Source organism: Anguilla rostrata, chromosome 3, assembly GCF_018555375.3.
Source record: "Anguilla rostrata isolate EN2019 chromosome 3, ASM1855537v3, whole genome shotgun sequence".
NCBI classification, from domain to species: domain Eukaryota; kingdom Metazoa; phylum Chordata; class Actinopteri; order Anguilliformes; family Anguillidae; genus Anguilla; species Anguilla rostrata.
Window position 1 is genome coordinate 16,127,608 of NC_057935.1, and position 26,627 is coordinate 16,154,234.

Sequence of the window (26,627 nt, forward strand, 5' to 3'; positions counted from 1 at the left end):
TTAAAATCCAGAGAACTAATGACCCGCATTCACTGTAGCATTTGGAAACATTTGGTGAAAGAAAATTGCAAAAACAATTTGATAAAAAATATAACAAACACTTCAACTGTATGGCAATGGAACATCAGCTCTGCAGTTCATTTTGAATATGAAATTTGAGACCCGAGTTTCACTGCTGCAATGCTAAACTCCATTCTCCACATGACAGATTGTGGATGACAGATATGGCAGGTGCTCTGAGGGCTATTTTGCCACTTTGAGAGTCTGAGATATATAAAGCGAGTTGGAGAGCTAAAGAGAGCTGACACTGGCAATGAACAGGAAGTGGAAAATAAACATCACCGAGTTCTCCGAGTTACTTTACCAACATTTTAATACCACACAATCACAGTATTCCTCAAAAATTACAAAACAAAAATGACTTGGCATGTTTGCATTCCCTTCAAATGTTTTTGGGTCAGAAAAAACGCTGTTCTGTGGCTGCACGTGACACTGATTCTTTCACTTCTGAAAGGATTTTATTAAAGAGCGGGAGTTGCATCGATTCCACGCTAAATTCCCTGCTTGCCCAGTTCCTTACTGAAAGGCTTCTTTAAGGTGGCCGCAGATGGCAGTCGGCAGTCCGTAAGAGGAAAAGCAATCAATGTCGGCAGCGTTTCTGTGACGTGCAGTGCACCACAGCTGCCCAATCCGTACCAGATGCCCCAGAAACACACAGTAACCTGACCTTTCATGGCCCAGCCAGTGCAAACACACAACAAGAGCTACAACAGACAACAGTATACTCCCATTGCAAATAATTCTCGTTTTGGCTATCATTTTCTCATTTTAAAAAATTAGCAATTTACAATTAAAAACAAAAGCAATCATTTTTTTATTTTCCTTCCCTTGCAGTAATCCTGTTCCAAAGTAACAAACCTTCAAAGAGAATGCTGATGACTAGACTAAAGTCAATATAGCCACCACATATGAAAAAAAACAATAACGCTATAAAAAATAAGATAAATGTACGCATGTCGGATGGGCAGTGGCGGGGGGCGGGGGGCGGGGGGCGGGGAGGGGGAGGCGTTCAGTCTCTTGGCCCTCGTTGGCGAGACGGGGCGCACTGTTGGGAGGGAGGAAGGCCAGCGCAGAATCACAGAAAAGTAGGGACCTTTGTACGCTGCGACAGGTTCGCGGTCCCTGAACCTTGAACACTACTGCTTCATCGGCACAATTTCCCTCCCAGTCAGAGAGAGGTTAATGCACGCGGGGTGAACGAAAAGAGGAAATTCAGTCGCCAAAAACTTCCCTTAAAACTCATTCTGAACTGTATCCATGTGAGAATATTCTCAATTGTAGAACAGTGGGTTACTCACAAATTATTCTGAGAAAATGACATAGGTATTCATGTGTGTGTGTAACTATATATATATATATAAACACACACAAACCTATACTCAATAGGTACCATCTTTAAGTTCATTAACTTGCACTTTCTCAGGGATGGGTTTTATATTACACTGCTAAGGGGCATATACAGGTCTCAGCTGTGTAATGTGTGCCCTTCTATAATGTATGCGTTTCATACATTTTAGTTGGTCGCTATTCATGTCAAATAAATCTTTCATCTGCACCCAAAACCCACAAACGAGAGCAGAAGGGACAGTTTCAAGGCCTAAAAAAATGATCAGTAGTTCTCAAAAAATATTTTATAAGGAGAAGAAAAAAAATCATGGGACACAGTCAATACAGATTTCGTGAATAAAAATAAAGGTCGGTCCAAAAAAGTAATTTTGCCTGTGGTTTCAACTCCTAATGATTCGACATTGATATTACTATAAAAATCCAGAGGATTTACACAAACGTGATAAGAAAAACCGAACGGTTCTACACTGATGCAATTACACGGTACTCAGTACAGCAGAGTATGTGAGCGAGCGATAGCTAAGCAAGCCCTCCTAATCATGGCACAGGCAGACACCTCCATTTGCCCTGCCGTTCGAAAACTACAAATTAAAAACTTCAGCCATCTCTGAATCGTGCCCGTCCGCAGAATCTCTGCCTAGCCTCCTTGAAGGCAGGATCAAGGATGGAATCTCTTGTCTGTATGGGGGGTGGCACATATTTTACAGTTATATAAATCAAGATATCCATTCAGTCTTTTCTTTACAAATTTCAGGGGTATTTGTAATACAAATAGAAATACAAATTGCGTGTTGTTATTTGCTTTGAGTCAGTCTCTTCTGAAAGTGGCAGGTATTTAGCTTCTCTTTAAAAAGAACAATGAGAAAGTCCTTCATTCATAGTGGAGGCTCATAACACAATATACAGGAAATGACGGCTTGGGACGAGGACGCTGAAAAATTGGAGAGCAACAGCACGTGCAGTTCTCATCACAAACACCTGGCGTAAAAATACAGGCTCTGATAATTCGGACTGGGCAATAAACCATCGTGATACTCAAAGTATTTTTGGAACGCGATAACAATCATTGTCTCCATGCGGCATTTCAGGTTGCTTTTCTAATTTAAAAAAATGTAATCATACCTGATATGCTAGTGAATCTCCAAACTTCTGAGGCCATGTCTAATGATTCTGGAAAAACATCTCTCCTTATATACTGGGTGTTGATATGACAGCCAATCAGGAGCGCGGCCATGCAGGCGTCATGCAATCATGTGATACGTGTTCGTAGATCACACGGATGCTGCATGGCCGCGCTCCTGATTGGCTGTCACATGAACACCAAACAGATAGGAGTGGTGATGATTGTTATTGAGCATGAAGGAGTTCTACACTCCAGCACAATCACAGACAGACTGAATGCACTTGAACAATCTGTACAGCCAACGGATTTGTCACAGGTTAATGCGGCTTTACTTTGGCAAATTACAATCTTGAGGACCATGACACAAACAGACAGGACTATTGCATCTGCATGGATGAGAAATTCTCAATACAATGATTTCAGTCAGAAACACATTTAGATGACAAAAGACGATGACAAGAATGTCAATGCATTTTCTCTCCCCCAACGTACCCCCACTTTAACGGAAAATAAAAGAAGGTGGGGAGGCGGGGGAGAGAGAGAGGGACAGGGAGGAGGGGGGTGTCAGTTGGACAGGTCCCAATGATATAAATAAGGAGGGTCGAGTGTGAGCTCGCCGGGGCCCCCAGTGGAAGGGAGGCTCATGACATCTTCCCCAGCTGTATCTTTTTCCAGGCCTCAGAGGCTGTGAATATGCAGGAGTCGATGATACCGGCCACCGTGAACGTTCCACCGATGATGGCGCAGATCTAAAAGCACGAGGGGGAGATCATCAGCGATGGGAATCACAGGGAGTCTAATTAGCATCACGCTAAGAGTGAGAGAGTTTCATTAGTGGCGCTAATCGCTGACAGGCTCTCGTCATTGTCGAGAATTACTGTGAGAAAGTCTTGATAGTGTCTGTGCAGATTACAGATACTTGTTTGTGTCATGGCCTAGGTCACGGTCAGAAAGTAACCTTTATGACCACTGTGAGGTCACACATCGTCATGGACACTGAGAAAATGACCACTGAAAGGTTACACGTGGTCATGGTCACTGTGAGAGTCTTAGTAGTGTAGCGGACCTCCTCACTGCATAGCTCCAAAGCAACAGCTCCAAACTGGTTTATGATTGGCCTGGTAAAGTTCGGGGGTCCATCAGGGCGGTGTAAGAGCAGGTTGCCCTCGGTTACTCACCGTGGTGATGAAGCGGTAGAGGGGCTGTCGTCTCTCCGTGTACTTGACGGTGATGGGACTCAGGTCGTAGCGGAACCAGATGGCGGGGATGATCCGGCCCGTGTGGCTGTAGGCCACGTACTCCTGCTCAGGGCGACAAAACGGCAACGAGCCACGGTCAGCTCATCCAGACAGGAAGCCACAATCAGCCGCTACATGACAGCACAGGAAATTGTAATCAGCCTGGAGAACACATCCACGCAGGAACAAGGCCGACGCTTACTTTCTCTAACTGGAACCAGCTGAGGACTCAAAAGGTGTCTCAGATTTTCCGATGAATAATTATCATTATTTGTGATTACCAGAATCAGTATTACTATTATTTTATTTTAATAGATACCATAGCTTGTTGTGCGAGAAAATAAAACACAAGGGAAGAGTTTGGCTGGCTGACGAAAAACGAAAACAGAAGCGAGGGAAGTGAAAACAGCAGTAGATAGCGTGTCCCTCTAAAATAAGAACGTCCATGACATCACTGAGTGTACAATCCGCGTAGCTTAGCGTCTCAGGCTTGTTGGTGAAGTGGCTCTCTCACCTTGTTGGCCACAGTGTACTGGTAGGAAAACCTCTGCCTCCCGCTCTTGTCCTCGTACACGGTGGGAACGATCTTCAAGATGTAGTCATGGGAAGCCAGAGCTGCAGGGACCAACGCAAACAGTCAGCTTCTCTTTCTGAAAGCTTGTCTCGGGCCTGTCTACGCCCACCATCGTTTGTTTTGTTGACCGTTCACTTAATTGAGATACGTACGGCCGGGACAAGCATTGCTTCCCAGCTGCCCTCAGTAAACAGAAGCACAGGCTAGCAAAACTCTTTGACCGAGTCATACCAGTGTGTAACTCCATCCGTTAGGTGAAGTCTCACTCAGCCCTCACTGGTATTGACTGTGAGAACAGTGTCTGTTCTGCAACTGAGGACTGCTGTGACGAAGGTTGACCACTAGGTGTCTCCAACTGCCACGGTCCAGATGCAGTGTCCGCGCTGAGACGGTCTACCATTGACCCTGCGGCACAGAGCAGCACTGCATGCGAGCAGACCTGTGTGTGGCAGTGGGAGCAGGGGCATGCGTGTGTGTGTGTGTTTGTTTGTGTGTTTGTTTATGTGTGTATGTGTGTGTGTGTGTGTGTGTGTGTGTGTGCGTGTGTGGGGACGTACGGTTTGACTCCAGCTTGCTCGCTCCTCCTAAAGCATTGAAGGCTCCTTGAACATTCTGAACCTGGAAGACAAAAAAAAAAAAAAAAACACAGGAAAGATGAGGAAAGATGCAACATCAGAGGAAGTTTAACAGAAATGTACATTACTTCATAAATACATGCAGCTTCTGAGGCACACATTATAAAAAGAGTATTATTATTATTATTATTATTATGTATCTTCAGTTAGAAAGTTAGCAATTGGATGGTTATTTTTTTGGACCTGTAGTTTGTCCCCAAAGGCCAGTTTGTGGATGACGTGCGTCATGTCAGGGCTCTGTGGCTGGGCGGTGGCGCTGTGCGTTGACACATGGAAGTTTCCAGGCACCTGGAGATGAGACAGGAGAGGTAGGTCAAATGCTTAAATAAAGATTTGTACAGCGCAGCATATTCTCCCCCTTCCTGATTTCCTCCATAACTGCGTATGTCATACTGAATGGTTTCAGATCTTTAGACAAAATGTAATATTAGACAAAGAGGGTAAACGCAAGGCACATTTTAAAATGTATTATTTCGTTCATTTAATGAAAAAAAGTTATCAAACATAAATGCCCCCTTAGTTACTCAATCGACAAGTAACCAAGTTTGATGAATAGATTCAGCTGGACACAGCCAGTCTTGATTGAATTTAAACCTAATCCAATCAAATTGAGCCTTACCATCAGAGTGAAGTAGTCAGCACAAGTTTCTACAACCACACTATGCCATAAACAAAGGGAATTCCAGGAGAGATGAGAAATAATCTGTTGAAATATATCAGTCTGGAAAAGGCCACAAAGCCATTTCTATGCCAAGGCTCTGGGATTCCACCGAACCACAGTGAGAGTCATTATTCTCAAAGTCCTGACTTGAACCCAATAGAGATTCTGTGGCAGAACCTGAGACAACCAGTTTATGCTCAAAAATCTACCAATTTGTCGGAATTAAAGCAGTTCTGCAGAGAAGAAGAGAGGGCTAAAATTCCTCCACAGCGATGTGAAAGGCTGATATCAAATTATAGGAAGCGTGTGGTGGCAGTTATTGCTGCTTAAGGTGGTGCAACTAGTTATCAGGCCTGTGGACATACAATCAACTAACCGCACTGCAATGCAAATTAATTCACTGGAGCCTATTAACCAATGAGGAGGATGAGGAGAAGCAGGAGGAGGAAGAGGTTGGGATGATAATAATGATGCAGAAAAATCAGGCCTCTAATCTACACAGTGCTTTCTAGGCCATTCTGAATGGATGTGTTTTTGTTATTTTTTAAAAAGCCGTTTGTCCCACATTTAGGGTAAAAGGCAGAGGTAACGGTTAACTGTAACTGTGTTTGTTTTTTTTGCGGTCATTGGCCCTTACCTTGTTGATGCTAAACTTCCCTTCAAAGCGGCAGCCGTAGCCACTGTTCAGGGGAACCTTCATCGAGTTATCAATGTGGCCAACCTCATGACGGCCCATTTCATCCTGAATATCCAACCCCACCACTGCACAGAAGAGGGATACAGAGGGAGGGGGAGAGAGAGGGAGACAGGGGAGAGAGGGATGAGATTCTTCACAGTTTGGAAATCCATCGCTGCAGAAGAACTGACAAAAGGCAGGATGGAGACATACAGTCACCATGATTACACCCATTATAAACACAGCGCGTCTCCATGGAGACGCCTCAATACAAACTAGCTTGAATCCCGCTTAGGTCTGGTGAAAACAGGGCCAATCAAAGCAGCAGAGAGGGGGAATCGAGGATGTAGATCTTAATTCTTCTTATAGGGAGCTGAGATGTATAAATATTATATTGTGATCCTTCTCATTTGCTTGTGAGATGGCCTCATCCAAGATGGCTGCCATTTAACACATTTAGCCAAGGCGGCAGGGTACTGGCTCAAACCAGCGTACTGGACAGGCACACTGCCAAAGGTGCTAACTGCTTGTGAGGAGTCAAATCCGCTGGCCAGAGAGCCAACCCAAATACGGCATGGCAGTTCAGTTAGCACCCCCAACTCACACAGCCTACAGACAGGCTACACTAATGCCCCTCATCGGCCCCCCGAGACACCCAAAAGCAGCTGTAAACCCTGCCCCCCCCCCCAACTGCTGCCCCCTGGCAAACAGGGCACATACACCCTGGCAGATACAGTTTCATTTTTGAGCAGGGGGGGCAGGGGGGGGGTCGGTTGGTTAGGTCTGGACCCGGCCTCCGGTCAGGCCCAATCCGTACCCGATTTCCAAGGGCTGAAATGGCAGCTATTTTTGGGTGGGGCCTATTTCTGAAGCCTCCCCGCGGCGTGTGCGTGCTCCAATGGCGGCTTGGCAGGTTGCGCGTCGACCTTTGACATTAAGCGCTGGATGCTTAATGACAACGCCCCATCCTGCCCCCCACGCCCCCCCCCCTCCCAAAAGGGCCTCAAAATAAACTTGTGGACACATTTGCTGGAAGGAAGAATACATGCCACCCTTTTTAAAAGCGTGCACACGCAGGCCGCTTCCACTTCCTGTCTGATAAGGAGCGGGTGGTCGGGGGGCAGACAGGGAGGCCTTATTCCGCAGCATTACATAAGCGGGCTAAAACACTCGACACCGTGCTACTGCCATCTCAGGCCCCAAACTGTAAAAGACACCCTGAGCCCTCTGGAAGGCAAAATATAGTTACACATGAAACAAAGCAAGAAAGTAAAAAGAGAACTAACTAAACGGCTGCTTATGGAAAGGGAAAAAAGTGCAAAAGTTACATACAGGGTTCATAACACATGTTTACATTCACAGTCGATGAAGCACAAGCACATTAATTAAAAACATTTTAAACACAACATTGCAATATACTGCAGGGGTGACAGAGTAGCATAACGGCAAGTGAACTGGGCTTGAAAGTAGAACTGCTTCCCAGATACCCATTGTATTCTTGAGTAGGGTACCTGACATGTTTCGGTACATATCCAGCTGTATAAATGGACATGTGTGTTAAAAAAAAGAAGAAAAGAAAAAGTAAGCCGTCTTAGCTTGGGATAGGAGCGTCTCCTAAATGCCAGAACTATAAAAGAGAACACGCATACACCACATTAGGTCATTGTTGAGCTTTAATGTGAAGCTGGTTACTTACTGTCATAAGGCTATAAAAAAAAGAAAAAAAAACCCACTTTGTGTTTTCCCCGAGAATGTATTCTCCCTCGAACAACGGCTTCTGATACGTTCATGTGGAGCGTAAGTGTTACGCAAACAGCTATGTCAGTTGGACCCATTTTACAGTAACGAGTGACTAAACCTTCTCGACATTTATCACAGCACAGGGCGGGGAAAAAAAAGGGAAAGAAAGAGAAGGAAAGAGAGAAAAAAGGTCAGCCTTGGTTCCACTTTCTCTATGACTAAAGATCCAATGGATCAGTAAAGACAAGAGGGCAGGGGGGCCTCAGAGACTTAAATGGCAGCATTTTCACACGGGATGGAAAAAAAAAACATATATAGTCCGATTTTAAGAGGAAGGCAGGGTTGTCAGAACGCTGCGATATTGTGGTAATGGAAGCGAGCATCCCACAATCGAGGAGCTGAATGCAAACAGAGAGGCTGATGGGAAATAAACTCCGCGAAAGCGCCCCTCCGGGCAGGGCTGTGGAAAAGTCCACGCGACCAACCAATCCCTTTCCCTGGGGTTTGTTTTCAAAACATGACACTTTCCTCCTCAGAAATAGACTGGCAATTCCTCTCGGGTTCAAGTGAAAAGCACACGCTGAAGAATAAGGGAAGAGGAGGGCCTGCAGCGCATTCTGAGCGTGGGAAGAAGGAAGTGTCGATTAGACGAGGCGGAACGCGGCGCTGTGGCGAAACGGCGACGACGCGGCGGGATTGTCCCCGCAGAGCGCTTACGCAGGGCGGCCGCCAATCGCTCCCCGGGTTACGACAACCTCGCGGAGGCTCGGCTACCGGCGGCGCACAGACGCGACCTCCGCGACCTCGCTGATGTCGCCACGCCGGCCCGGTGTGTCGAAAAAGGACGCCCGCGTAGCAAACGCCATCCGGCATTCCGCCGCGGTGTCGCTAGGCGACGCGCGGCACACGCCCCACAAGGGAGGGGAAGGCCAGAGCGGGGCTCGGTCAAGGTCAAGGGAAGGTCGGCAGGCAGTGAGCGCACGGTGTGTGCGGTCACGGCGCATAATTATGAAAACAAAACCTCCCGGTCTGGCAGAGAAGCTGCCTTTCAGGGCCTTCACTCGTACAGTGCGTGAGTCAGGACCAGGACGGCAGAAAAACAAAAACGCTAGCGGTAGCTTCACCCGCGCGCTCTTTAGCCTCGGCATTCTTGCCATTTTTGGCCTCGGAGCGAGCGAGCAGGTTTTTTTTTTGTGATTTCCTGGGTTCTGGGCGGGGCCGCGGCCGCGCTCGTCACGGGGGAATGCTTTCTGCGCTCCGTAATCCGCCCCGGACGGGCCGCTGCGCCTCGGTGCCAGGGCCCGGACCGCCGGACCCGCCGCGTCCCGACTGCGTCAGGAACCGCCGTGCGGGAGAGAGGGAGAGCGAGAGCGAGAGCGAGGGAGAGAGAGGGAGAGAGGGAGAGAGGGAGGGAGGGAGAGAGGGAGAGAGAGAGAGAGGGAAGAGAGAGGGAGAGAGAGGGAGAGAGGGAGAGAAGGGAGAGGGAATAGAGAGAGAGAGAGGAAAGAGAGAGGGACAGAGGAAAGAGAGAGGGAGAGAGGAAAGAGAGACGGACAGAGGAAAGAGAGAGGGAGAGAGGGAAGAGAGGGAGAAAAGGAATAGAGGGAGAGAGGGAAGAGAGAAGACAAACTCACTGGGCTCAAGGGGGGGGACTATATTTTTTTCTTTGCCTTAATTTGCCTTAAATACCATATATTTTTACATTTTTGGCCACTAAATGCCATGTATCATTCAGCCATGGGATAATGACACTTGGCTCTTTCCTAAGTGCAGGGGAACAGGAATGTACACCGCATGCCAATGAAGCAAACCGTAACTGAATACAGAAAACTGAGAGCGGGACTCGATCACATCCTGTCGAAAAGTGAGCAGAGAGTGACGCTACATGACGGCAGTACAGAAAGCCGAGAGCGGGAGAGAGAGACTCGATCACGTCCCGTTGAAAGGTGAGCAGAGCGACGCAACGTGACGGCACCACGCGGCCCCGTAGCAACCGGAGGCGTGTCCTGTCGCCGTAGAACACGGCGGGGTGTCACAGGAAGCCGCGCAGACCGCTGGCGTGGGACCAGAGTAAAACGATAGCGTGGGGTCATCTCGCGGGCCAAAGATTCACTAAGCCCCATAGAAATGCACTCCCGCACCCCTGCCACTCATCCACCATGCTGCAACCGTCCATGAGGCAACAGTCATTTCACAAGCGATTTAGCCATCGTTTTACTTTACGCCATCGATTCGTAATGACCAATCGGTTTCGGCCTTCGTTCGTGGGAGCGCCTTGGGAGACAGAGAGTGTGATTTTACAATCGCGTAAACTCCCCAGCAGCTGACCCCCCAATCGATGACCCTGGATCAATTTTCATTTAGCTATTAAGATTTACATTGCAGTTAGTTAAGATGATCCAAGATCAGTAGTCAAAGGCTGAAAACATAACAATGGCTTCAGAACAGAATATGTTAAGTTTCCCCTCCTTTCTGTGTGCGTATGTCACACATGCCAAATATAATGGCAAAACCACAAAGCTTTAATGTGGTTTTGCCATTATATTAAAGCTCTTCACAGTAGCTTCAGTAAGACCTGAGCTCGGGCCTGTGAGGACCTACCATCACTGTTCTCATTTCACGACTTAACCCTAACCTTAGTAATAAAAGCTAAAATTTTCAACCATAAAAGCCACTCTAAAGTCCACAATCTTCCTGCCTTTACTGTAAAAGCAGCATATTCAAAAGATTTTTAGGTCTTGAAGCACGTATACAATACTGCAGTTAAAGTTTTAAAGGGGAAAGAGTGTGAGTGTGTGTGTGTGTGTGTGTGTGTGTGTGTGTGCGTGTACGTGCGTGCATCCGTGCACGTGTTTTAGTTCCGGATGCCCGCTTTAAGTAAATCTGGAGGTCTGGAAACAATTCAAATCAAATAGCATACTTTCCTGCTGACACATGCACGAAATGGAGAGAACAGCATCAGGCTGAGTTTCCGTATCAATGTAAGGATATCAAAAGTGACACTTCAGAAAAACAACGAGGAAAAACTACAGATACGGTCCGTTAGCATCTCAGTGATAACACACCTAAAATATCCTGGCAGCCACACTGGAAAAATACCACAAGTGAAATTACATATTGTTTATATTATGTGGAAAAAACATTACCTATCCAACAACCATAGATTTTATTAGATTGCGGAGTAACATTTCCAGGAAACAAATATGATATCACTGGGGTCCCCTGAAGTTTTCAATGTACTGTGCCATAAGGTGGAAGGGACACAATCCACCACAGGGAATTATGGGATTTGTAAGTGGACAGTAGATCAGAAAATTTTTAATGGATGAGCCACTCATAATCTCTGCTGTTTTCTGCTTTCACAGAAAACAGCACTTAAAATGGCGTTTGAAGACTCCAGCGTGAGGACCAGCCAATAGGACTTGCATAATGTTGCATAATGTTGCAGCTACACTACAGAAATGTTACCTGTTAACCAGAGGAATTCATAATTGATCAGTTTATATGGAAGATTAACATGAAAACACACGCACAACCTGTTGGGGAGAACACAGACCAGTCTTGTCTTTGAGAAAGACAGAAGCAGGACATTTAAAATGGCCACTTGCTATAAAACACAACATAATGTGGAAAGACTTGGAAGGAAAGACACAGAGAGTCACTGAGATGTAATGAAGGAAAGTGAGAGGTGTATTTATATATATGTATATATATACTCACGATCACAGTTCAAGTTTGCCAAAGTGATGTTTAAACTCACATCAATCTTCCCCCCGCTGTCTTTGTCAGGGTCATCCACATAGAGCTCATTCACTCTGCAAACAGAGAGAGGGGTCAGGACACAAGCGCTCACTCACACACACACATATGCACACACATGCACATATACACTTGCGTGCGTACACACACACTTATTCACTCACATGTATACACACACATATTCACTCACATGCGTGCACATACACGCACAAACACACACACAGACACAGACACACGCACACGCACACACTTTTTATTTGCGTACACACACACACACACACACACTTTGTTCACTCCGCAAACAGATCCGTTACAGGGCGCCTGAACCCATGAACACACTGGCACGTAACCCACGCACACAAACAGCACACACAAAAGCGCACGTGCAGGCAGGCACAGAACAGGTTGGGCAATGCTTTTGTTTTTCGCCGTAGGAGGCAAACTGAACTGAGCCACCTTAACATTTCCCCTCATGGTGTTATGACAGCATTAATTCCCCTTGACTGATCCAGATGAACAATACAAATGACTGTTGGACAGTCAGTGCAGAATCGCAGTTCTGGGCCACAGTGACTAGTCACTATTGGGTTTATGGTGAATAGTCAGAATTGGGTTTATAGTGAATAGTAAGTATTGGGTTTATGGTGAATAGTCAGTATTGGGTTTATGGTGAATAGTCAGCATTGGGTTTATGGTGAATAGACAGTATTGGGTTTATGGTGAATAGTCAGCATTGGGTTTATGGTGAATAGACAGTATTGGATCAGGTTAAATGGTGATTACAGGAAACATTTTTATCACCTTGATGAAAAGCTAACCCCTGTTCTCAGTGGCTATATTCAATCATCCCAATATCACTTTTCACAGGTCCTCTGGTCTTGCATTAGCCTAACTTATAGATGATTCCACTCAGGATACCGCTTTCACCCCAATAAAAAATACTTTTGTTAGGTTCTAACAATAAATTCAGAGCGACATAGTGTTCAGTCTGACATTTAGAAAGAAGATGAGGAAGATCTTCTTGTTTTCTAAATATTGCCACATTTTCCTTCCCGTCAATGCGGTCACATTTTCACCCAGACACCACCGCGGTCACGCCGCGCTTTCAGGTCTGATACGGCAGGTTTTCCAAAACAGAACGTCACTTATCTATCTGGGATCTTTCAGAATGATTTATCCTGGAAAGTAGGCCGCACCTTCAGAGCCGGAATGGTGGCGTCTGGGAATGCGGGCGAGTTGATGAACAGGGCCAGGAGGCCGGCCACTCGTAGGCCTCGCATCAAAAAATAACGACTTCACCTGCGTCACTCTGGCAACGGAGAGCGGGGCCCCGGACGAGGAGCAATGCCGGCAGACGCTTCCTTCCTGTCTCTCGTTTCTTAATCAAATAACAGAGCGCTATCCAGTTCTCACCCAAAACCATTACCCTCACGGAAAAAAAGCCATCGAATCTGCCTCATCGGTGCACCGGAATTACATCATTCTTACAGGAGCCAAGCCCACAATGCCTCTGGATACAGGATCCATTTGTCCGCCCTGTGCTAAACAAGGTGTCTGGAAGGGTCACATCTTCATATTCTTCATCTCATTCTTTGTTATGTTCTTTGTCTTATTCTTCGCCTTCTTGGTCTTCTTCACCTTCTTTGTCCTCCTCTTCTTGGAGGTTGAGCAGGAAAAGGTGACTTTCACCTTTCAAGGCCAACTCGGAGAGGTTATTTTCGACATTCGGTCGTGAGAACGGCGTTTTGGGAAAAAAAACAAGAGGAAAGGCCAGACCTCATCGACATCCATCCAACCCCTACTCATCTTGTTGCCAGAAACACTGAAGCTAAATATTTACAGGGAAAAAGGCAGCACACTGGCAACGGGCACCTGTGGAAGCTCAGACTGTGTCCTGTTTCCTATAAACAGCTTCCCCACTTCACCGGGAGCTCTGCGGTTTATGACCGCTGCAGCTAATTCATCACCAGAGCTCTGCACGCGGTTAGCGGCTTTTTACATACATGCGCATATACGGCCTTGCGTTCGCTACAAAGGACAGGCAGCACGCTAAAGGCTTTCCCCGGTCAGTCGCTGGAAAAACTCTCACACGTGGAGTCAACAGATCAAGAGTTTACCCCGAGAGCCCCCTGCCCCAAGCACTGAAATCCACAGAGCTCAAAAGCAGAGTGAAAAGAATGCGCGTGCGCTCAATAACACACATGGATGGCTGAGTGACGGGTGTACTTACATTTCTGTCGCTATGAATCCGGTGAGCTCAGACAGGAAGAGGAAGAGCATGAAAACACAGCAGCAGATGGAGACTGTGGAAAGACCCATTACAGCCCGTTACTTGAGTTCCATTCATACAGCCAACATGCACACCTGCTACACCAGGCTGGCTCATAATAGCCCTTTCCCACTATAGAGCTGGAACCAGGCTGGCTCATTGTACCCCTTTCCCACTGTATAGCTGGAACCAGGCTGGTTCCTTATACCCCTCACCTACTATAGACCTGGAACCAGGCTGGCTCATTATACCCCTTCTCCACTGTAGAGCTGGAACCAGGCTGGCTCATTATACCCCTTTTCCACTGTAGAGCTGGAATCAGGCTGGTTCATTATAGCCCTCTCCTACTATACACCTGGAACCAGGCTGGCTCATTATACCCCTTTTTCACTGTAGAGCTGGAATCAGGCTGGTTCATCAGCCCCTTGCCCACCAAAGAGTTGGAACCAGGCTGTCTAATTATATTAAATGAAAGGTGAAACTCAGCTGTATGATCATTTAAGTTTACTTTATTATTAAAAATGTGGCTTTCCCAGTGTAAAAGCCATACTTATTGTAAGGGCCTTGGGTTAAGGCCCAATTAAGACGTCTTGTATGTCATGCCACACAGTAGAAATATTGTGCAAAGAAAAAGCACATTAAACCATTAAAATGATCCACATCCTTCAAAGAAAAAGAAAGGTGGGGGGCTTGTTCAGAGGAAACAATATATTTTTATTTCTGGGCCCTGTTTCATGAAGCATGATTACAGAGTTAGCTGGATAGCAGCACTGATTAAAACCCAGAACCCTCCCAAACCAGGAACATGGACTGAAGAAAAAAAAAAGCTGTTCCAGGTTTTACTCACTGCAGTTACCAAGCTAACTCAGCAATCCTGCTTTATGAAATACTCGGCTGATTTTCAGATAAGCGTGATCTTCGCCCCCAGCACGGACGCATAATTAAATCTTTTTCCAAAACAACCCAGCAGGTATTAATGTACTTAGGGAACACGCAATATAAACTTGGGATATAACCGGTTCTAAAAAGGAAGGACTTTCAAAAAGAACAACCCCCCGCCCACCCCCCCCAACCCCCACCTTCCCTGCCCCCACCCCCTCCAAAATGTTCTAGATTCTGAAATTAATAATCCAGCTCATGCTGGTTTCGGGGGGGGGGGGGGTTTGTTCCTTACTTTATTAAAACTATTGTCAGATGTTAGTTTGTAATTCGTCTGGAATGCCCCCCCGCGGCTAAACACTGAAACTCAATCCCCCTCCTTGATAGGCAGGACAGCGATAAGCGCTGGCGTGTTGTGCAACCGTTGCCGCAGCGACGGCGTGACGCTAGTCCGCTGTGCGCCGTACGTGGACGCCGAGCGTGACGGGGTGTACTCTCCGCGCTGCGCTGCGCTGCGGTTTCGCGGCTTCCTCTGCGTAATGTTCAGCACAGGTCTTCGCAGCTCAGTGTCGGACATCATGATGCAAGACAGCCCCGTCACAAGTGCAGAACAGGACATAATGCTCCTCAACACTGCACACGCTCACTGCACGGTTAAAAAAAGCTTCTGTGGTTTTCCTTTCTGCTATTTTACTTTATATATGTATCAGCGCACATTCGTCTATCTATCTTTCTATCTGTCTATCTATAAACAAATGCATATATCTTTTAATGTTTATTTATGTATTCCCCAATTTTTTTGCTTGTTCATCACATTGTGTTTTGAATTATTATTATTATTGTTATTTTTGTTAACAATATTTTCCCTCGTCCTGACTTCCTCTATTAATGCACATTTGCCACACTGAATGGTTTAGACAAAGTGTAATATTAGATAAAGGGAAACTGAGTAAACACATATTTCATATTCTTATTTAATGAACGTTCAAGTTAAGGTTATCAAACGACAAAAAGTAGGTGAAAAAAAGTAATTGTCCCCTTAGTCATTCAACCAACCAATTAACCAAATTTAACTGATAATTAGATTCAGCTGATTGAACACAACTAGGCTTGATTGCTGCCATTCCTGTTGAATTTAAACCTCACTCATATTGAACCTTTATTTAAAGATCTGAAACCATCAATAGAGGAACTCAGGAAGGGGGTAAATACTTTTTCACAGCACTGTGTGTATATATACATATATATGGAGTATAGTGAGCATTATATTTTTTGGGACAAAGACATATTTTCTTTGATTTGGCTGTGTACTCCACAATTTTAAATTTGTATTCAAACAACTGTGGTTAAAGTACAAATTCTCAGCTTTTATTTAAGATCATTTTTTGTATATCTAGTTAATTGCCTTTGGAGTCAGTTATTTGTATTTGTCAACATAGGGACCAGAGTTCTGCCAATGAAAGTCAATGAAGCAAAAAAAAAAAAAAACTGTGTGACTTAGGCCAAACCTTTGGTTTACCAAAGCCAAATGTTTGGAACATAATTAAGAAAGAGAGTCCTGGGAAGCTCAGAAATCAAGCAATAGCTTGTAACTCTAAACCCAGAAATGATGAATGTTCCAGAGGCCCTGGATGGAGAAGCATTCCTTGGTTGATCCATCACATGTCCTCATGTGACAAACGGTCATATTGACCAATCTATGCCCAGGTAGACAACTCATCCGTTATGCCACCCAATTGATTACTCTGGTGCAAGGTTTCCCGCAAGCTTTAGCTGGTGGGACATGCCCCATTGCATCATCCCAGAAGGATTGTGACTCACCAAAAGCTACAAAATTGGTAAACAACATGTACCGCATCTTCTGCGATCTTTTAGGTGGAAACCAGCCTCGCCCGTTCACTTTTGCTTTTGGATTATTTTCCGCAAAGTTTTACACTCGGCACCTTAAGAGCCGTGGCTGCTTTGGGTTCATTTTAAGATTCAATGGCATTTTTCTTCAACAGAAAAAACCTTCCTTCAGTCCGCAATTTTGAAGAACAGACTTATTTCATGTGATCTTGTTTACGTAAACATTCTACTCGCGGCCACAAGCTATTAGGTAGGCAAAAGGACACACATACAACTAAAAACGTATTTCTCTTATTAGCTCAGTAATTACATTGAAAAGTAAAATACAACAATTACATGGTATTAATGGATGAATTATGCCAGGAATAAGAGGAATATATTTGAACCGACCCAAAAAAATCATGATAGTGCTTGATTATTACGTGTGAACTATTTAAATAACATTTGCATAGGGAAAAATAGCATCCTGTTGTTATCACTACTTCTGGGTTAATCCTACATGTGGTAAGCTTACAAGTGGGCTGCGCTGTATTAGAATATAAGGACCATTTTGTACACTACGGCTGAATGAATGTCATAATATTCATATCATGTCCATTTTGTTTTTTTGTGAAGCAATTTGAGAGCTTGAATGGTGCTGAATTTAAGAGCTCTCGCTACCTGAGACTTAGCCTCCAGGTAGGTGTCATTCCTGCAGGCTGACGTGGTCAAACATGTGAGCGTGCGTGTTACTGCATTACTGGAACCACACCTAGAGCGCGGGGGGTGGGGAGGAGGAGTTAGCGCAATCACATGACCACCACAGCTGGTGAGACATTTCCACAAACAAACAAAAGGAGGGGGAAAGAAAAAAAAAAACCTGACCAGCGAGGAATGTGTCAAGCGCATTGTGCTTGTGTAACAGCCAAACTAGGTCCTGATCACTTGATGTGTCATCGGAGGTCTAAATGGACACTGAATCAATGCGGTTTAGCGTTAGGAAATTGGAACAATGACATGGAATGGTTTGTGACATATTAACCAGTGATTAATCAACAATGGGGGTGATGGTTTTGCTGGTCATCAAGAGGTGTGTCCCTTTGCTTCAGGCAACTGAGTGACAAAGTTGTTGAATAACAACTGGAGAATGGTAAACAGTGATTTATCTGTATAAACTTCAGTGTGTGTGGGGGGAGGGGGCCGTAATCACCTCTATTCATACCCATACAACACCATGGTGCTTATTAGCCGGATGTTAGTGTCGTGGGGGGTGTTACTGTAGCAGGGAATGGTGGTCGGTTTGGGGGGGGGGGGGCGCACTTACTGAAGGCTCCTGTGTATGTGGGCTGCGTCAGGTCTTTAGGTACCTTCCGGTAAATATCAAACCTGAGGAGAGAAAAAAAAAACAAGGTAATGGAGGGAGGGCCAAAAGTAAAGAAAAACAAAGAAAAGAGAAAGGTAAGAGAGAAGAAAAAGTAAACAGATCGCGCGGCTGCGAGGGCCCTGTGAGAAAGCACAGCCTGTTCCCAGCATTCTGAGGGGCATTACGGCAGCGCTCTAGAATGTTCCTCCTGGAATGCTGCCACCAAAAAATCTGGCCTGAAGGCTGAGCAGTGTCGGCCCGCCCCAACATTCCTGCCTCCCCCCAAGAAGGCCTCCGCCTCTGACCTTTAGAAAAATGAACACTTAACCCTTTCTGGCCTGAAGTTGGGGGGTGGGGTGAAAGGGGCTTTGGGTGACCACCCTTCATTCATTTTTCCTGAAAGGTTTTCTGGGTTTGGCCGAAGCTTCGGAGCAGTGCAGTTTGGGAACAGTCTTTCCAACAAAAGAAAAATGTATAAAAATATGCGAAGGTCACAGTGTGGCCACGTTTGTTTTGGCTTGGTGAAATCCACCCCAAAAAAGGGGGCTGGGTGTTAAAAGCCTGGGGCCCTTTGAGGGGGGGAGGTGGGCATGGTTCTGCCTTCTCTTGGGCAACAGTTCCAGATTTTCAAAAGTACAAGATGTCCAGTTTCTCAGAGGGGTTACAGCAAAACAACACGTTTCTGCAGGCTTGGCATTTACAAAAGTGTGATTAACATATCAGTAGGTTTCCACACCCTGACTTCCTCTAGGCCTATACTCTAATATCAGCAGCTAACCAAACAACGATTAGGCCTAGGCTACTTCCTTCAAGATGCTTTATCATCTCAGTTTCAAAAGATAACCATTTTAATTCAGATATAAACACTTTCCGATACAAACATTTCAGATTACATACCATAGCTTTGTTTGTAGGGAAATGCACAAAAATAAAGAAATTTGGGCCAATTATGACATTTTAACTTATTATCACGTAAACTGGATCCAAACATAACTTGATTTTAAATTTTCACAATGTAACCCAGATGTACATACCAAAGTCAAGGAAAGTCGGACATGAATCATCATAAATCGGCAGAAACAAATTTGAATATTGGATTCTATACTTGTGACTTAGCAGTGGTGAAATGTTCCAACCATCTTCCTCTGCAGACTGAAGATGTGTCTATTTAAACTACATCTTGGCTCATCTAATTTTGAACACTCAGCATTTTGTACTATTTAAACTGCCTCTTGGGTCATGTAATGCTGAACTCTGAGCATTTGGCACCTATTCAAACTGTGTCTTGGCTGTCCCTACCTATGCTACACATAAAACTAGTCTATACCCCATAATCCATTTGTTTCCTAATAATACTATATTCTCATTTCCTACTTGAACCTACTTTGGCATCTGACTTCATGTTGTAAGATTTTGTATTGCCTACTACTGTCAGTTGTGATCCTCATCACTTAGCATCTGTCGTCTAATCCTAAATGCCTAAATGTCAGAACACAATATTCGGCTTCTGAAACTCTCTCATGGAGCGATTTGCCAGTGTTGTGACGGTAAATGACTGAAACGCCACGCCGACCCTCCCAGGGGCTAGCGTCCTAGCGCTTCGCCCATTTACTCATCCTTCTTTAAAAAGTTCCGAAAGCGTAAATATTTAAGACCGCGGCTGGACAGGCGCTGGCTTTCCGCGTCGAGCCATTCCGCTTGCTCAACGGCAGAACTATTCTGGCTCGCGAGCTGCCGGGGCTCCAGTTTAATGCCTTTTTCGGCTCTAAATCTTCTCCGCTGAACTCCAGCCCGCCTCCCCCAAGCATCCGCCCCCACCCCGTCTCCATCCCCATCCCCATCCAAGCCCTCTCAGCGCCCCTCCCTCTCGTAGGCCTCCACATCTGTGCGGCCTCCCTCCAGCAATTAGATAATCTTGGCTGACGCAGGCCCAGGAGGATGTGAGGGAGACTTTCCCGTTCGTTCCCCCTCTGGCAGGGATCGCGGCGTCCAAACAGCCGGGCCAGGCGCACGCTCACGGGAAGTGAAACGCGCCCCGCCCCCCTCGATGTTACCTGGGACGGCGGTGGTGTGCGCGGCACGCTAGGCCTTCATCAGCGAGCCCTGGGTAGTCAGAGCGTTCGGTCATGACACAAGGCGAGGTGCCCAGTGAGAACAGCGGGCACCACTGAGGGTAAGAGTGACAGGGCTAACAGGAGATGCGCTGGAGAAACTACACCTACAACCACACAGCGCAACTACAACCACTCAGCCCTGCTACAAGCACACAGGCATGCTACAACCACTCAGCCCTGCTACAACCACTCAGCCCTGCTACAACCACACAGGCATGCTACAACCACTCAGCCCTGCTACAAGCACACATCTGCAAGTACAACCGCACAGCCAAACAACAACCAAACAGCCTAAACACAAAAACAAAGTTTAACTACAAGTATGCTAACTGCAACCAGCCAGGCATAAGTGTAAGAATCTTTTCCCAGCACAATGACATAACATTTCACCACCGCTGTGTGGATTTGGCAACAGCAACACAGAGCTCACTGGACTGGACACAGTCAACCCACTCCTCAGCTGCTAAAGACAAACACTGTTCCCACACTGCAGTCCTGCTGAAGACAAACACTCTACCCACAGTAGAGTCCAACTAAAGACAAATGCTGTACTCATACCAGAGTCCCGCTAAAGACAAACACCATACCCACAGTAACAGAGCCACACTAACAGAGCCTACAGGTGCTACACCTGGAGAACTCATATTCACCCACCCAGCAGCAAGCAAAGCTTCTCCTTTCCAATCATCTGCAATAATGCAGTTAATGAAATAACCAATGACCTTTCCATGCTGTACTGCAACTCAAAAGCCACCCTATAAAATTCACTCAGACCCGTGATGCAGATCAAATGCAACTGGAATCGAGCTTTTCTGGAAGAAAGAAGGCAGAAGGGCAGAGAGCAGGCAATCTGTCTTTGACGCAGAGTGAGAAGGAGGCCTGGCCCCGGCAGAGGACGTGCCACTAATGCTGTAACGCTGTTTGTAAACAATGATTTGTGAATGCATAATTATGACCTGAAGTCCCTTTCTGCCAAGTCGCTGTTATCGGAAAATGTTTCATTTAGGCTATGTTTAGCCTGCCAGGAAATAAATAAAAGCTGCCATTCCGAAAACGCACGCACACAAACACACACACACACATGCACACATGCACACACTCACACACTCACACACACGCACACACACACACATGCGCGCGCACACACACACACGCGTGCACACACAGGAGGGATCTCACACTATGGGTGTACGCAGAGGGGTACAATTTTCCTGATGCACAAAGGCTGACTGCTGGACGACCGCCAGAGTCTGTCCGTCCGTCCACACACACATCGCTCTGCTTAATGCGCAGCTCAGAGCCCACAACTGTAACCATCATAATATTTCCCCGCGTAGCCTAGGCAACCATTCAGAAATAACCCGTAGGAGGTCTGGCAGTGGGTTTCAAATCTCCATTCTCTGCAAACACAGCCATGTCACTTCACACCTGTTTGAGCCAGGATCTTATCTTTGAACATACCCCCAAAATTCCAACTTGCGCCTTAAATGTGATCAAGCTTAATGCAATGCAATGTAATGTAATATAATTAATTATATTACATGAATCAGCTAGGTCAGCTTCCTCACTCTTGCTCATTCTCACTCCCTCCTCTCTATGAGAAATTACCCAAATTCCACAATGATATATCAGCAACTGGCAAGGCCTCTTTCTGGCCATTATTAAGAACAGAAATTAATGATTTGGAGTGACAGGCCAGGGAAAACATCATTTGAATCACGCTTTAAGCATTTCCTCTCCAAACCCCAGAGCATTAGCATAACGCTCAATGGCATGTGCGGCTTTACCGTGTTCCAGGCGGGCGGGGCTTAGCTGGCCCGTGTTCAGGCCTGCTTCAGGTGTGATGAGTTCAGCGCGCCATAGCAACGCTTAGCTGTAAAGCCTGAAGGCGGAGCCTCGAATGCCACGCCTCCCGCCCCAGTAACTGACAGCGGCGAAAGCATTTTGGGGGGAAGTGACACTGCCAATGAGGATCTTCAGAGCCCTTCCACCCCAGGGCTTTGGTTTGGTTTTACCGCAAAGGGGATGCCGCAATCTCTCAGAGGAAGCGGGGCAAAAACAAAAGGGCAAACGCATTCAGCCGGCAGAAGGAGAGAAGGCGAAGCGGGGCAGCGAAGGCGCGCGGCCCGTCACGGGCGTGCGACATTCCTCCCCTCGGTGCCCGCGGTTCGCCCCCGCGGCCGTAACTCACCCACAGCGGGGCCAGGAATGCGGGGTCTGTTTTAAGAGCCGCTCTGACCTGCAACCTTTCTGTCACAACACAGATGAAACACTGGAGGAACACTGAACTCCGAACTGAACTCAAGCCTCATACTCCTTTCTATTTTTTAAGGTTATATCTGCACAACACAAACAACAGATAGCCTATATGCTCTCTCTCTCTCTCAATTTAATTCAATTCAATTCAATTCAATAATGCTTTATTGGCATAACGGTATATTGCCTATATTGCCAAAGCAATTCTCGAACAAATGCCAATGACACATAAGACATATAACTAATACAGTGGAATAAAACGTAGAAATAAAAAAAATTTAAAAAAGTTATATTATCTCCCTCTCTCTCTCACTGTAGTTTTCAGTTTTCTGGGGAGATGCACATAAAGCCACAGATGAGCTGGTGTCTAAAACACACGCTTTCAGTTGAACTGCGCACATGAGAAACACGAGCCATTTCTGAAGGGCTCAAAGGCGATGTTTCCACACCATGGAACAAGCAGCCAGACCTCTGAGAGCCTGTGCATTGCACCTCCGCAGCGGCCTGGGGAAGTCTCCCCAGACCAAACAACTCAGCACTCTAATTCCGGGGCTCTTAGAGAGATCTAGACGCCATCATCTGAACTACGGTGGCAGCCCACGCTTACCCACCCCAACATACACAGCACATTTTTACACACAAGCCACTTATACAGCTGGAGATTCAATGAAGCAATTCAGGTCCGAAGTTACAGCAACAGTGAGCCACCAGGGCATTGGAAACTGTTGATTTACAAGCCCTGCTCCATAACCATTAGCTACATGACACTGCCAACCAAAATTAAGAAATGAAGGCGAGTTGGCCTGCAAGGGGGATACAATGGTATTTCCAGAATTCCAAACCACATCTGAGGGCTCTGAATATGTGCCAGAGCAAAAGGTTCAACCAAAACATTCAGGCCTATCAATCAACATTTTACAACAAGGTATTTCTGGTCCAACTGGATATTTTTTTGACATTGCCATACATCATAATTACTCAAAGAGAAATGATGTCAGGCCTCAGCGAACGAGCAGCATTGTTGTGACATGACATTTTGGTTGCTTTGGTTACCACACTTCAGTGTTTGTTCTGACTTCCTTGCCTGCCTACCAAAAGATAATGAGTGGTGGTAAACCATAAGTGACAGCTCAGATGCGGAAATCCACAAGTCACGCAAGGCAGAAAAAAACACTTTGCATTTCTGTCTGTTTGTTTTGGTAACTGATGAGTTTTGCTTTCTTCATTTCTAACACCTCGCACGCACAAAAAATTTTTCACCACAACGCCTACGGACAGGTCCATCTCTGACTGGCCGTGTCTAGGGTCACACAAGTAAAACAGTCCCAAAATTGTTTGAACAATTCACTGTATATTGTAGTTACTGTACTATTACTCAAAGTGCAATTTAAACATTAAAATACTGCCCACTGTGCACCACTTCCTGTCAAACATCAACCAAAGTATTCATCTCAGGGACAGAGAGATTTAATTGAATTTCAGAAGAGTGTCTTAGGGGTACAATGAATTCAATTAAAAGGAACAGGCAACAATGTAGCCTGCATACCTTAAGCTCTTCTGCCCTTTGATGTCAGGATTACCTGCCTGATTGAATCTCGCTGCCAGATGTCTGCGCCTGTTGTTTGGAGGGTCCGCAACTTACGTTAGCCGAAAGGAATTTCACTAAACCCATTCCGTTCAGGAAGCCAGATTCTCTGTGCAGTTATACAGTCTCTGTCAGTGCACATTACCTGAGCTGAAGGGGGGGGGGGGGGGGGTCGGGGGGGACGTGGTTACCTAACCTGCCCTTCCTGACAGACCATCATCACACATGCCCGGCTGAACACCAGGCCCCGAAGCTCACCGGCTCCAAAACCTGACAAACACCCCAATGAACTCTACAACTTGGACCTAGGCTATGGACACAGTTTTCTATCCTCAGAAGTTTTTAGGGAGGAAAAAAACAGCAAAAACAAAACACACACACACACACACACACACACACACAGAGAGTTATCACTGATAAGAGATGCCTGTCCTCTCTAGTCATCTACAGATGTAACAAAGTCACTCAGACCATCGTGTTAGAACCAATCTACTGAAGTACTGGCTCTAATCAGTTGGACACTCACTGTCTTTCTTCAATCTGTATGGTTCCATTGATTTAATTTGCTTTGCAATTTATCTGATGCATTCTATACCAACTCACCAAGAAACTTAACATCTTGTAGTCTGGCCCAATAAAATTATGTGGGGATGGTTTCAGGTATGCAGTTCAAAACATTCACTGCTCTCCCCCACGTTAGAAAAAGTTTTGAAATGACATTTTGGCCATGGCAGAAAGCATGGCTGAGCTTGTGTGGGAGGAGCCTATTTGTTTTTTTTCCCTCTGCTTAATGGATACTGTTACACAGCCAGATGTATGCTATTCACTTCAGTAAATCAGGGTTAGTACACAGCTCGCTGGTACAACCACACAACAAAAACCAGTGTGTCAGACCTGGTAGCTCCTCATTACAATTACAATTCCACCAGCCTAAACAGATTTTAACAGCATATTTTTTGTTGGACTCACTGTTCCCTGAGAGATGCATCGAACAGACAACAATCGCCTTCATTACTGTGATATCAGGGCATATATCCCAGTGCTCCGGGCTATTAAGTGCAGAAAAAAATATTTTTATTTTATTTCACCTTTATATCACCAGGCAAGTCATTAAGAACAAATTCTTATTTACAATGGCGGCCCTGTGTTTGATTTTAATTCACATTGCCAACCACCTTGGACAGGAGGGGAATCAAGATAATCTGCAGTATCTCCTGAGCTGATTGACCCAAAGCAGGACAAATTCTGTTTCTTCACCCAAACCCAGCAGACAGCTCCGCATGTAAAGGGGCTGGTGGGAAATGAAGTGCAGATTTAGGGGTGGCAGAGTGTTTTTAGAGTAGGGGACTTCCATCAGCCCAGTTAACCCCATATAACCCTTTTCCTCTATAGAACATTAGGCCTGACAGCCAGAATGATCCTGTATCCTGTTTGCATCCTGGTGGTGTGATGAGCTGGCAGTGACCTGATTTCAGCATTATTCAAAAGGGAGACACACCTTCAGTGAAACCTGCAGTCTGAAAGCCATTGACATACAATCCAATATGCTCTGATCGAAGACACAATAGTGTCCATTTTCATTGTTAGTATGAAAATTAACCAAATCAACAAGTTCTATTTTCATTCCCATTGATAAACCACATTTAAAACTTAAAGCAGAATCGATTTCCAAAAAACGGATTAATAGCAGTATTGCGGCAACGTGTATCTCCTCGCACTGGTGCATTAAAGACCTTATGATTTAATATAGCCTATTGCAATGTAAAATGGGGGTAACAAAGCACAGAAAAAAAAACATGCAAGCAAAAAGCTCTATTTGAAATATCTCACTAAAAATATCACTAAACCACAATATTATCAATTGATAACGCCGCAGCTAAAATGAAAGCGACAGATCACGCGCAAACGTAGGTTTCTACAGCTAACTTACAAGGTAACTAGATAGGATAGTATTCAATCATTTCATTCAATCTTTGTTCACAAGCTAACTGAGCTTCAATTGTAATCCAATTGCCATGCCATGGCGTGAATGGAGCTAAACGTCACGAGCCATTTGCAGTACATGCATTCTGCCAAAGGCTCGTTGTATCATACATTAAAACAAATACACATGCCCGTAGTTAATATAAATATATACGATTTCTTGATCATTAGTTAGCAAGAAGCTAACGATGCAATCTTCAAGTTAGCCAGTGAGCCAGTTACCGTTACAGCATCAATGCTAGGTAGCTAGCTTGATTATGGGGCTGGCTAAAATGGATCGACACGTTTAGGCACAATGGGAAAACTAAGCGAGCATGATCCGATTCTTACCTCCTGACATCGAAAGTCATTGTATTTGCAAGTAGTTTTTAAAAGGCTATTTGAAAATACAAAGTGGTGAAGAAGACAACTCAAGACTTCACTTCAATACTGCCGGCTATGCTCACCGGGGGTGACGTCAGCTTAGGACGCTTTGCAAAAGCGGATTGGCTGCTCGGGGTGCCCGACTCGGTTCCATTTCCGTCCCCCCCTTTAAAGT

The 26,627-nt window shown here is 45.6% G+C and overlaps 1 protein-coding gene across 2 annotated transcripts; it reads right to left on the bottom strand.

Moving 5' to 3' along the window:
* Positions 1 to 355: 355 nt before the first annotated feature.
* Positions 356 to 26,627, bottom strand: ergic1 (endoplasmic reticulum-golgi intermediate compartment 1). Of its 2 annotated transcripts, none has more exons than XM_064326484.1 (10): positions 26,536 to 26,627; positions 18,113 to 18,174; positions 14,044 to 14,116; positions 11,775 to 11,869; positions 6,276 to 6,400; positions 5,161 to 5,265; positions 4,900 to 4,960; positions 4,283 to 4,383; positions 3,709 to 3,831; positions 356 to 3,279 (listed from the first exon to the last, which is right to left on the bottom strand). In XM_064326484.1, exons 3-10 carry the CDS (start codon positions 14,091 to 14,093, stop codon positions 3,172 to 3,174), a joined length of 768 nt encoding a protein of 255 aa, XP_064182554.1. In that variant the 5' UTR covers positions 14,094 to 14,116; positions 18,113 to 18,174; positions 26,536 to 26,627; the 3' UTR covers positions 356 to 3,171. The 2 variants fall into 2 exon arrangements, with proteins under 2 accessions (XP_064182554.1, XP_064182553.1); XM_064326483.1 differs by having other exon boundaries at positions 26,420 to 26,558.

Excerpts from the sequence above, each read along its gene's own strand:
- ergic1 (XM_064326483.1), bottom strand. The coding sequence starts at position 26,439 with ATGACTTTCGATGTCAGGAG. Across the intron at positions 11,870-14,043 it reads GGATTCATAGCGACAGAAAT|AGTGAATGAGCTCTATGTGG; the intron begins GTAAGTACACCC and ends CTCTGTTTGCAG. Across the intron at positions 3,280-3,708 it reads TCTACCGCTTCATCACCACG|ATCTGCGCCATCATCGGTGG; the intron begins GTGAGTAACCGA and ends TCGTGCTTTTAG.